Genomic DNA, 13,399 nt, shown 5'->3' with positions numbered 1-13,399 from the left:
ACGAATCGTTTAGTTTATTGCCTGAAGTTTCACAATTTAAAATTAAATCATTGATGCCACTTATGGTGCCGAGTCTGACACTTCGAAATAGGAATAATTGTTTTCTTTTTTTTTTCATTGAAACCTTTATCACATTTGATTCGTATTTTTTATTGAAATAGGTACTGAATTTAATGTTTCTGATTTGGGATTACATTGAACCTTTTACATAATTTACCATTGAATATATCAACCGAATTTTACTTTTATATAAACCAATGTTATTCTTTAGTCTGTGTTAGTGGTCAGCGTGGAGTCCCATAAGTGTCAGCATGTCGCGTGGTGTGTGCGCCTACGAGGCGGCGGCGCGGTCTCAGAGCACGCGGTCGGCCGCGTACTGGCACGCGGCGAGCGGCGCCGAGCCCGCGCGCGACACGGGCGACAGGTTGCCGTAGCCGCCGCTGAAGCTCGACGAGTGCTGCTTCGCCTTCAGCCGCAGCGACGCGATCGACGACGACATCGCCGGGCACGGCTCCGCGCGGTACATGCCGTACGGGTTGGGCGGCGCCGTGTACGGGCACGGCGCCACGCCGCCGCCGACGCCGCCGGAGCCCCCCACGCCGCCCATCGACCCGCCGCCCACGGCGCCCATCGACGTCGCCGTGTTGAAGCAGTTCACAGAGCCCTGGTGGTGGCTCGCCGGCACGACGGAGCCGAGCGGGTTCACGGGCCACGGGAAGCTCTTGGTGCCGAGCGGGCTGGGCACCTTCGCGGCCCAGTTGTTGTACGGGTACGAGGAGTACAGCGCGTCCGTGTCGGGGAACGGCTGCATGAGACCGTTGAATTGCGTGCTGAAACCGTTCTTGAAGTCCGCCGCGGCGGCGGCCGCCGCGTTCATGGCATTCCGTTCGCGTTTCCGCCATTTCGCTCTTCGATTTTTAAACCATACCTGGAACAAAAGACATCTCTGTTATGTTACGTTCTGAGGAGTTGGAGAAACTTTGACGGAGTACAGAATCCTGAGGCGGAGTGTCGCGTGGGCGCCTATTAACTTTACTCATTACCGAGTTGACGGAGCGGAGCGAAGCGCCAGGGTATTCGAGCCACGTAGTAATAGCGAAGGCGGCGGCCCCGCCCGGTCGCAGCCAACGACCCGTCTAATTGCGGCCGCGAAATGAAGATAAACGAGCGTCGCGATTGGACGGGGCATCTCCACACCGATGCGAACTCTTAGACCGCAATAAATGATCGGGTTTCGGGCGCACAGTGAGGCCTGCGGCGAATCGATGTTGTTATTTAGGAAGGCCGAGGTTAGAGGCGGAGTGAGGCCGATAAGTCGCCGTGAGCGGAGATAACGTTCTCGCTGATGTATGGCCACGTCCATCAGTGAGCGATCGATCGCCGACGACACCTCCGCGATAAATTGCGCAATCCACGTAGCGACTGCAATAAATATTGTGCCGGCAGCGGTATTTGTCTCACTCACTGTGGCGTGTTCACCCAGCCGAAACGGTAAATAATACCCTCTTTCCTCGGTTAAGTGAACATAAACGGTCGTTTCCACCCCATATACGAACGTTTATTTTTCGAAACATAAATTTCGCAAATTCACGTGGGTTTGGTTTTTGTTGCACAGGTGAAACATTCTTACCTAATTCAAAATAAGCTTCAAACGGAACTTTAAATTTTAACAATATATGAAAACGATTAAAGATAGGTAGATAAATTTTCCGTTTACATCCTGTGACCACGAATAAGCGGGTGAAAATAGCTCCACACAAAGGTTGGGGGTGTTCAATAATGACAACAGAATGATATTTATTTAGGTGCACATATGTGGAAATAATTTCCATTATTTGAATAGCGGACAGCGCAGCGGGGTGTAGGAGACCGGAGGGTCGCGATATTGCGACGCGGGGCTAATCCTTTAAATATATTATTGTAGGATGGTGTTCCCGGCCTTCGTCAAGCGGAGGGAGCCTTGTGATAATTTTTATTTAACCGTAATCAATACTAATGTTTGCCTTTTAATTATTCGGATTACACTTTTTAATCTTAAAAATAAATATTTGAATAGAATAACATGTTTTAATGTTTAAGTTAAAGAAAACGATGGTATATCAAATTTTCATTTAACTATTTTAATCTCTGCCTACGGGGGATATACCTTTTTTATTCCAAATGGCTTAATTCTTAAATATGGATAGGAGAACCATAACTTTGCATGATAATCAATCAATTCTGTATTCGCGACCATTCAATGACAATAATGGACACAAAGCTGCCACAATATCATTCAACAACGATCGCCAGATCGTCCACCCACCAATTGGAAATCTCCGATGGAAGTTGTTTAAGCATTGCCGCCATTTGAAGCTAAAATAAGGAAAGTTCCAATCATGTTCAGATAATTCGGCAGCACGTGGAGGGTTGGGGATGTTATCATGTTATCATGCGGGACGTGTACAGCAAGATTAATGTCCGCCATCACGCCTAAAACCTTCATGGCCTGACGTGGCCCTGACAGCGCGTGTGTCTTACAAGCTGCGCTATTTTCACGATAAACGATGCTCTTTACGTGAATATCTAGTAGTTTGTTACTGCTCTGATCTATTTATATGGATTAGAGAACGCGGTGCACTCATTTAGTATGTTTTGTATGTGCTTAAGTTTAAAGCTCTTCAGTTGCTAGCGATTTACGTAGAGAACTGATTATATTAGGGCTATTTTTTATGATAAGCCTTTTATAAAGACATTTTATTATTATTTTTTTTAATAATTTATAACTAATATTAGTAGCGATTATTTATAAAAATCCCAGTATGTCAAAAATATTTAGGTATCCATTACCTAGTCTATGAATATAATATAGCGCATCAGTCCTAATATAACCATATTCACTATCTGAGAAAATGCATTGCAATATGTTACTCTAACAAAGCTGATAAATAATCTATGCATTTATTCGCCGATATTATAATAAACACGGAACGATGCGACCGCCCCGTCCGAATAATAAACCTATTTTACGGTCAGCGTGAGCAGGGTTGCTAAATTGCCTTAAATTTAAATTAAACTAGAATCACAGTTTTATTAGTATCATCAATCAAATGACGGTCTATCGGAATCGCTGCTCTTAGTTCTGGGTTAGGGATTATAGTATATATTACGATGGCAATATAGCTTGGAATTCTGCAATAGCGTTTATTTGGGCACCAGCCGAAAGTCAAATAAACAATTTGGCTCGTATAAATGGATATGAACTAGGATTTGACACGTGCGAAATGTAGGGTTGTCCCAGTCTAGCCAATATACGTTTATTTTACATACAATGTCTAAATCCAGGGTTTTCATTTGGCTTTATTACAGGGATGAATGGTTTTTTAAATCTCAATTTATTACAGACAAAATAAATCGTAAACTGACTTTATTCAAATGTTAAAAAGAAGCAGCGATACATAAAAATCTACATTTTTTACTACTAATACTTATATTCTTGAAAAGAAGAATAAGAAAAGTTGTCTTCAATTTCCTAGTGGTTGTAGTAAGATAACATCTGTTCGCATTAGACCGCGGAGACACCCCTTGTAAGTAGATTATTATTAAATGCACCCTGCGGAGTCAAGTTGCCATCAAATAATGGTGCCCAAGAAAAATAAAAGTACTCTCCTTCAGACAGCAGCGAATTGTTATTTTCCAGATCTTAATACATGAATCATTTTCCTCGATCTATCTTCTTCAACTCTCAATTCATATTTAGCCATTCATTATATCTAAAGATAATTTTCCTGTCTGTCTGAAGATATTATTCTTAATGTAGAAGAAACTAAATTAGAAATACGCATACTATATAACTAATAATAATTTGAGCACTGAATGTAAGTGCAAAATGAATCATGATGTAAGGCCAATATTATTATCTTTTGTATAAATATATTTTAATTCCAGATGACAACATATCAAGCACGACTACCGCAAAATATACCTAATCCTTTCCTTAATAAACATAGATTAGTGCGATTATAAAACAATAATTTTCAGTTCATGTTCATTGAGTAGAATATTTGCCATTCTAAATCCACGCAAGGCTCATACGATCAAAACACTCGACATTCGGTCTATCAAAACATAAGTAGGATATCGGTAAGACATCTACTATCCTAACTGATCAAATCTCCGATTTAACTGGAAATTTTCGAGAATTAACTCTAATGTTTAGCGATATAGTGCAATTTTGTTTAACGGAAATTTATTGGCAGTATTACCCGGTATTACGTGAATTTGCAATCGTTGTTCCTCAATAATCTTGTTTCGGAATCAGATGTGATACTTTGCAAGATTACTGTCTACATTTTACAGTTAACAGTGTTGTATAAAGGTTAGGATTTGATACTGTGACACTGTATATTGTTCCGCATGTTTCGATGTTATTCCGCATTCCGTATACGACATCTATCTTTCTTTCCTTATGCTTATTTTTATTGGTTTTAGTATTCCTAATTGAATAACCTTTATTTTAAGCATTAAGTATCACGAATTATGCCAAAGCCTTGCCCAAGCATTATTAGTTAACACGGAATATGTCATCCCCGATCACTGTCATCGAGGACTAAAATTTCCATTCGTGGATAGGCTTTAGAAAAATAGCATGCAGGCTAAACTGTTTGCACGCATCGGGCGTTAAAAGCGCGGAAAAACCTGCATAAGCGCTTCACGTAAAATAAATAATGTTACGTGCCGGCGAACCTGTCGGCGGATGCGTTACACGTTTTTTTCTAGTAAACTCACTAAAATGTTTTTCTATCTATCTACAAACACTCATTGTAAAAACATTTTGTTATTAGATCACTTAATTTTCCTAGCGATTATTTTAATGTATATTTTTTCTGGCGTGACAGCGTGAGTTTACCTTAGATTCGGAACCATTGATATAAATAAAGATTTTCGTTAATCGTTTACATTTATCGAACAAGATTCACAATGCAAGTCGAAAAACCTGACTGCCCCGACTTACAACATTTTTCTAATAAGTGCTACGAAATTAAGGAAACAGACATCAACCGTAAACATCTACGATATTTTCTACGCGTAAAATACACGTGTCTCGCATTCTAAGAACGTATAAGACAATGATATTATATATAGAAACAAGAGGTAGATACGTCATCAACGCACCAAAACTGATTCCGTGAATTGGTCCTATTTGGGACCAATGCAATCAGTCAGATTGTCACCGGTCCCAGTGAGCGTATATGCCGACAGGTACATTAAAGTTGTCGAAAATGCCTTCCTGTGTGTTCAGAAAGTGCACGTATTCGTGCAAAAAAATAAAAGATAAAGGAATATCATATTATCACAGCAAAATATATTAAATTATTACAGTTTAAGAGTAAAAATAATAATTTACAATTCTTTATGAATGACACTTGCTTGACACGTGTATTGAAATAATGAAAGGGATAAAACATTGCTTCAATCACTAGTGTGACAAAGCTAGCGTACACTGTGTTCAAAGATTATCATGTAGATACGATTATTGAAAATAGAACGGTTATTTTATTAATTTCGATTTTGGTAAATACTTTATTATTTTTATATTTAAATCCACAGTTTACATCCAGTGCATATAATTAACAAATATAGCTATTTATTATATACAATGAAATCGTGATGGCAAAAATGTTTGTTTGCAATAATAAAATGATAAATAAAAATAAAATGATGTTGAATATACGTAAACATTAAAGAAAAGATTATCGCTACTGACGAAAAATGCTATTTGCTTTTCTGTAAATAGCTATTGAACATAAATTTTATTTGTGTTTTAGATAAAAAAGGCTTATACTTCATCCTTTCTTTTATTTCATCCTTTTTTTCATCTAGGCACCACTATTATTATAATAATTATCCTACAAGTTGGAGTGATGACCTTGTACGGGTTTCGGGAACTGCCTTGAAACGAATAGCGTAAGATCGGTCCTTATGGAGTTCTATGAGGAGGATTATGCAGTATGCTCAGCAGTGGGTGTTTATCGGGTGAAATGATGATGACCGAAAACGAACACCACAGCTAGATATAAAAAAATTTTTTTTTTCATTGTAATACGACATCATAATAATCATAAAATAGTAAATGAAATTGTCACATTTATTTACTTGTGCAGGAAACCTAACATCTATATTCTATAACATTGAACCTTCTGTGTCGTTAGTCTATGCCAATTACCATGGCAACTATTTGTTTATTTATATTTAATTGGCGAATTCTTATGACTTTTGCTTACACCTGCGCGGAAGTGACAAACTATCTTTGTCTTTTTTGTTTATATCATTTTATTAGAGCCATCTCTCTTATACAGTCTGTCAATGTAATAAATTAAGTAAAATGAAAATTGTATTTGTGTGTGCCTGACACTGCATGTGAAGCATTTTTTTTGGATATATTGTGAGTATATAACGTATCTATACATAAAATATCATTGGTATAAGAGACCTCGATACATGAGTTATTAGTATGATCGTTAATGCGCTGTCAGGGTGCGATTCGGCGCGTTTCGTACCAAATGAAATGTGTCAAGAGTTGTTTCACGGACGATTGGCTTGACGGCCCCACCCAGCCGTGCTTTCTCAGAATTCTCGTAGAATGCAATGTATTTACTTGCGTAGAAAATCGTTTGTTTATCTTTTTTAATGTTCTCTTATTTAGGGAGATTCAAGTTGAGATATTTTCTCTTTTTGAAGTAGTTTTAGTAGAGCATTCGTATAACTCTATGTTTGGTTATACAAACCGCTTTTCAGACGTTTTAATGAGATTAAGTAACGTAAAAGTGAAAATTGCAAACTCAATTATGAATCAACACATTAGACGTCATATTCATAATTACTTGAAATATTTTTGATAGCATTTTTTTAAGTTTTATTAAGCACATAATGCAGTAACTGATTCGTGAACAGTTGTGTGCCTTATTATTTAAAAAAATCATATTCAAACTTCAAAATACGCACACATTATTGCAATTAAAAATGTCATCTCCGTCGTGCAAAATTATAAACGGAAACATAAGCGACTAAATTGATAACGTATGACAGAAGTAATTTGCAAACGCATGCGGTTAACAAAACATTGAGCTTAAGATATCATATTTTAAGAGTCAATAAGCAGGCAATGACCCTAATGAGTTGGTAACAAAAATAATGTTCGACGATTTATCGGTGCGCGCGCGCACAGATTTATTTGACGCGAAGAGTTGCGCAGACGAACGGCCGCTAATCCCTACGTTAGGGTTGCCTGCTGAGGTGCGTTTTAATAAGATGAATGTAAATTCACAAATAGGTATTTTACAAAATTTTTGATTAAAGTAAATAGGCTATACATTTGTCCCTCCGTCACGTTAGTATGAAATTTAAAAATTACCAACAATTGCAATATGCATGCATATCAAAAGAAGTATTAATTTTAAGTAGTAACATTTATTCTTGAAAGTAGAAAATTTTAAGAGAAATAAAAAATAATAGTTAAACTTTATCTATATTTTTAACAAATTGCAACTGAAAACCCTATAGACAAATGAAGTCGGTTAAAAATAATCAATTATATGATATTTAATCAATTAGTTAATAATATCATATCACAGACAATATTATCATCACAGCCCTGTAATTTGAATACAGATAATTTAAGGAACGCACGCCGTTCAAAGCAGACGCACAGACGAACAGACTACAATCGTACAAGTATGAAATGAATATCTAGCACTTGAAATACTTGCACGGGGCTCATTTGGAAAATATCAATTTACAAATATCTGTAGAAGATTGCAGCAATAATTAAAGGTATCGAATTACAAGTGCTTTCAAGATTACGCGAAAATTAATCTATGAATTAAATTTCGCAAATATTTTTTTTGTAACCGTGAACTTCTAAATAAAATTGTTGCGAATATATTTTGAAAATGTTTAATTTGAAGCTTTCTAGTGTCGCTTCATCCATCAATGTCTTTTCAGGTAGTTACTAGCTAATAACTGTTATCTACTATCTTACCAAATATAGAGCCGAACTGAATAGAGAGCTTTAGAACTTTATCCATAAAGAGCAGTTTTGAGTTAATTTGTAGCAAACAAACAATCGAATCTTTTATCTTTATAGTTATTACAAATTAAGAGTCGTCATATTTATTTAAATTTTTATTTATTTACAGTGTAGTAGTTTATTTGGTTCTAAATCCACTAAACTGTACATCCCACAAAACAGTAAATGTGACATTTACTTTTTCAGATTCCTCAAAAAATTAGCGAAACAACACGTCCTGGGGATTAACATGGACGACATTAATTCTTCGCATAGCAAAGCAACCCAGAGGTATCCCACGTATTCGGAGCACAGAGTAAATAATACGAATTGAGTAGAACCGCAGAATCTCTAACAGGCCTTCCAAAACTATTGACAGTGTGTGGATGCGATCACATTTAAGCCCGGGATTATGAAAAGACCAAAATAGACGCTTGAAATCCTCGTGGATTAAGGGATTTGGTGTTCCGTTCGACGGCGAGATACAAAAATATCGAAGGAGCGCCGGATGCACCGATTAGTCTAAACATATAGCTCGTTAATATTGTTGAACACCTTCACGGCTGTCGCGTCACACAAATTTCTGCTAAAAAACTTTTACGGGATTCTTGTTTTTTTACGGTACGTGAATAGTGATGCTACTTTACGTCCTCTATATCATATTCACAAGAAAAAAAAAATTAGGTCAAGACAAATTTACTTTATCAGTTTAACCAAAGCTTCAGAAAGGTTTTTTTTATATGCTTTTATTGTAAAAAAAATATTAAAATCGCTTACCCTAACTCTCGCTTCCGTAAGGTTCGTCCACATCGCGATTTCCTCCCTCGTCGACATGTCGGGGTAGCGGTTCCTCGCGAAGGTCGCCTCCAGCTCCTGCAGCTGTTGGCTCGTGAAGTGCGTCCTCTGTCGTCTCTGTCGCTTATTCTTCTTGTCGCCCTTGTCGTCGAGAGACGGCTCGTCGGGGCCCACTCCGGGTGTTGTGGATTCTGTCTTTATCGTCGCTTCTGTCAGTGGTCGATCTGGTAACAAATATGAGGCTTAAATATAAGGTAAGGTATGAAATTTCACCTAAAAAAGACGTTGAAAGATTCACTTATGACATCATCTACTTTCACGCAGATGGTATGTTCATTGAATTTATATCCTTTACTCAAAGTATTTAAATATTTTTATGTACATTAAGCACACTTGCCACGAAAATATAAACATGAAACAATAAAATTAAATTTACGAAAATACGCGTGACACGCGTAAATCCGCTATAATAATATGTCACCGAAAATAAAACAATAAACTCCTTAATGTTTCTACATTTACAAATATACGGCACGACGTTGTGACCAGCGTCTGATTCGTTATATTTACATGTAGAAAATCACTTACATACTATTCGTATAAATACCAAAAATAAATTCATAAACTTGTGGCATATATCTTACTAGCTTTCAACCCGCAGCTTCGCCCGCGCAGTCAAAGAAAAACCCGCATACCTAGTTCCCGTTCCCGTGGGATTTCCGGGATAAAACCTATCCTATGTATTTCTCGGGTATCAAAATATCTCTATACCAAATTTCATGCAAATTGGTTCAGTAGTTAAGGCGTGATTGAGTGTTTTTGAGTTTTTTTTTTTTTGAACTACTATTTTCATATCTTTTACCTAACTTATAACACCTACAAGTAAGTACATATTATATGAAAGTAATAAATCAGTAATTTTCATTTGAGCGGATTTCTTTAGCGGTTTAAAATTGGGTTACATGTAAATAAACATGACAACCGTCCTATCGAGTATTTAAAGCTTGTTTCACATAAAACGTAGATAAAAGTATTGAATCATGAGCGCCGTCCACCGGTAGCAATCCACCGCTAATACCCAGGATTTAGGCGCAGACGCAGTGGATTCGTTTACGACACAGCTGTAAATCCGTTTTTCTCAATGATCAACGTCACTATAACGTAATTTATGAACTACACTATAATTTCTAGTTTTTGTTACATTCTATTTTCAGATAAATGGGTGAAGGGAGCGTCACGTAAATGAATATCAATAATTCTCTTTTAGATTTATTTTTGGAATATCTTTTTGATGGACAAGATTAAATTTGTATCGATGTAACCATTTTGGAATCTTATTTTGGAACTGATATTTCTATTTATCTTTCGAGTAATCTATACTTACTTATTTAAAAATGTAAATAAATTTAAAAATTTACAAAAGTTTTTATGTAGAGCAAAACAGAGACATCGAAAAAATAGGTTGTATCTGACTCCTTGTATACGGTTTTAGTTTCATTTATTTACTTGTATGTGCCAATATATTTTTCAATTTAATTAACACCACATCCGTTTTCTAAAACAGTGTAGCTACGGACAGGTACATAAGTATGTCGCGGCCGTGGGGACAGTGATAGGGTGTTATTACATCAATACGTTACTGATAACGGTACGATCGCAATCAAGCCCGTATATTGGGTTTAGTCGAAATCCTCGTGTCAATAAACCGATTGCATATTATAATTGTTCTGCATTTTGAGATCACAGATATTATAGGCACAATTTGAACGAAATCTTTAACGATTTTGGAAATAGCAGCTTACGACATATCAAGATATAAGAGATGAATATAATTTTTAATATACATACATATATTTATTGTTTAATCAATATAAATCTTTTGCAGGGAATATCTTCAGTGACTCATAAAGATTCGTAGATAGCAAATTACTGTGATGATATCATTCTAAATATAAATCTTTAAAATTGAATTCAGCTAACAAATTATTTAAAAATGTATATTAATTTAATTATAAATTATTATTAGTGCGTGAAAATCTACCGCAACTAACTTATAAAAATAAACAATACGAAGTCGATGATAGTCAGGAGAAAAATTTCCTTCTTTAAACGCTTCATCGAATTGAAACGTAAGTTTGATTCAGAGTAATTTAAATAAACACAAAAAATATATAATGACTGATGAATACATGATGAATTTGAAAAACTCAGGAGCATGCATACTTTTTGGAAAAACCCCAATTGATATTTCGAATTACGCGTTAATGAGTGCTCGTATCAACCAGCAAACCAATTCCAAATGTAATTTGCGCTTTTAATCGGATTATTCTTGGCAACTTTATTGCAGCGATTTATCTTGATTGATGATTTATTTAGTTATTATCTTTTCACTAATGACATGATGATACGTGTTTACAATTCATTAATGTCTTCACTGCTGTTCCAAAGGTCCAATAAAGCATGTGTGTGGAACGTCTTACACATACAACTTATGAATGTAATTAACATTGTGAAGAACATGCATGTATATTATATGAATGAAAAAAGCTCTACAAAGTTAATGATATATACTTGAATCTTCTCACTTACGTATCACTATGGCATCGAATTGTATTAGGTATTTTTGATTAAGTTGCATTTGTTCATGAATTTGGATGAAACTATGTAAAAGGAAAGTTAATAATGGAAATAATTTATTTATTTATTTATTTATTTATGGAACACACAACAATAAATACACATTACGTCATTATATATAGGATGACATTATCTAATTACATAATTGTATCTTATGTATTTATCAATTATAGGTGTACACAACATTCACATTAATAACACTTATACAATTAAACAAAATAGAAAGAAAAACATAATCAATATACTAAATTTTTATATACTACTGGAAAAACTGTGGATAATTTGATGCTTATACTGTGCGAGGGATCCGAAAAATATATCAAGATCTGGTAAGAGCATTATTTGTTGGTTATAAGTAGCACACAGTCTCGATAATGGAGCATGTTTGCCTAGGTTAGTTTTGCAAACTGGAACACAAAAAAGGTGTTTTACCGGATTTCTGGGAAGGCGATACGGTATCTGAAAAGCGATGTTAGAAATAATGTCCTCGCAGACAACAGCACCGTTTACACATTTATGGAGAAATAGTAAATCGTGTAATTTGCGACGGTCACGTAACGAAATCATTTTAAAAAAATCTAAGCGTTCACCATATGGGCAGCGATGTGATATACCTCGAGAGGCAAAAGCCAAGTGTCTCGTAAAGGAACGCTGAATAGTTTCAATACGCTGCGAATGTACGGCATAGTAGGGATTCCATACCACACAAGCAAACTCGAGGTGACTGCGAACCAGAGAATTATATAGCACTATTTTAGTTGATGTCCTAAAATGTGAGTCATGTCTTTTAATAAAGCCCAACATCCGTGCTGCATTTTTGATAATATTGTCTAGGTGAGATGTTAACCTAAGTCCGCTATCTAAAGTGACGCCAAGATCCACAATTTGAGTATTTTCAGTTACTGCAACATTTTCGATATTATATTTAGAATGCAGTAGTGATTTTTTTCGCGTAAATCTTATGTAAGAACATTTTTTGGAGTTGATGACCATATAGTTAGCTTTACACCAGATTGCTATGTTGTCTAAATCATCCTGAATAGCATTTACGTCTGATAAATTTTCGATCGATTTATAGATTTTTAAGTCGTCAGCAAAGAGAGCATAGTGGCAATGTTTGATGCAGTCAGAAATATCATTAATATAAGTAAGAAATAGCAGTGGACCCAAGTGGGACCTCTGTGGGACTCCAGATGTTGCAGTAAACATACTCGACTTAAAACCCTTCACAACCACTTCCTGCGATCTATTATAAAGGTAAGATGCGAACCATTTCAAAATGGAACCTGCTACACCGTAATTCTTTAATTTTATGAGCAGTGTTTCATGATCAACCTTATCAAAAGCGCTGCTGAAGTCCGTGTAGATCGCGTCAACTTGGCCTCCGTTATCCAGTACATTCGTTATGTCAGACAAGAATTTCACAAGATTTGTTTGGATAGAATGACCTTTACGAAAACCATGTTGATGTGGTGATATAAATTTATCCAAGTATAATTGACATTATCTCATCCTGTTTTGTTTATGGAACACTTCAGTTTTGCATAACTACGTGTAATTATTATATCACGTGTGATCGTCATTTATAGCCGTCATTTATTGAAAAATAACATTTATCTGTGGCTATCTATGTAGTTTAAAGCTATAATAAAGATTTATTTTGTGAATTCGTTTCGTAACAAACGATAAAAGCAGCAATAATAATTTATAGTTACTATATTACTTTTATTATTGGCGCCGAGTGTTATACAAACACGGTAGTGATACGAAATTTTGATTACATTTTATTCATCTAAAAATTCAATTCAATATTTTTATTTAGTTAATAAAGTTTAGTTCTATTTTCTTAAAATCGATATTTGTTTTATCAGATTCATCATTAAGATTGTGTCCATGAGGAAAATGTAGAGTACCTAATAT

The 13,399-nt window shown here is 35.8% G+C and overlaps 1 protein-coding gene across 1 annotated transcript in view; it reads right to left on the bottom strand.

The window, feature by feature from the left end:
* Positions 1-200: 200 nt before the first annotated feature.
* Positions 201-13,399, bottom strand: part of Ptx1 (pituitary homeobox homolog Ptx1) — a 34,897-nt gene continuing 21,698 nt past the window's right edge. The window contains exons 3-4 of the mRNA XM_090120230.1: positions 8,825-9,066; positions 201-928 (exon numbers count right to left, since the gene is read on the bottom strand). Of these exons, the coding sequence (XP_089976356.1) occupies positions 353-928; positions 8,825-9,066 (818 nt within the window). The 3' untranslated portion in view covers positions 201-352. The remainder of the gene's footprint in view (positions 929-8,824; positions 9,067-13,399) is intronic.

This window comes from Colias eurytheme, chromosome 4 (assembly GCF_061535395.1).
Source record: "Colias eurytheme isolate Ceu_HAF_F1 chromosome 4, ilColEury1 Martin Lab GWU primary, whole genome shotgun sequence".
In the NCBI taxonomy this organism is placed as follows: domain Eukaryota; kingdom Metazoa; phylum Arthropoda; class Insecta; order Lepidoptera; family Pieridae; genus Colias; species Colias eurytheme.
This window is presented reverse-complemented; position numbering and strand designations above follow the sequence as displayed.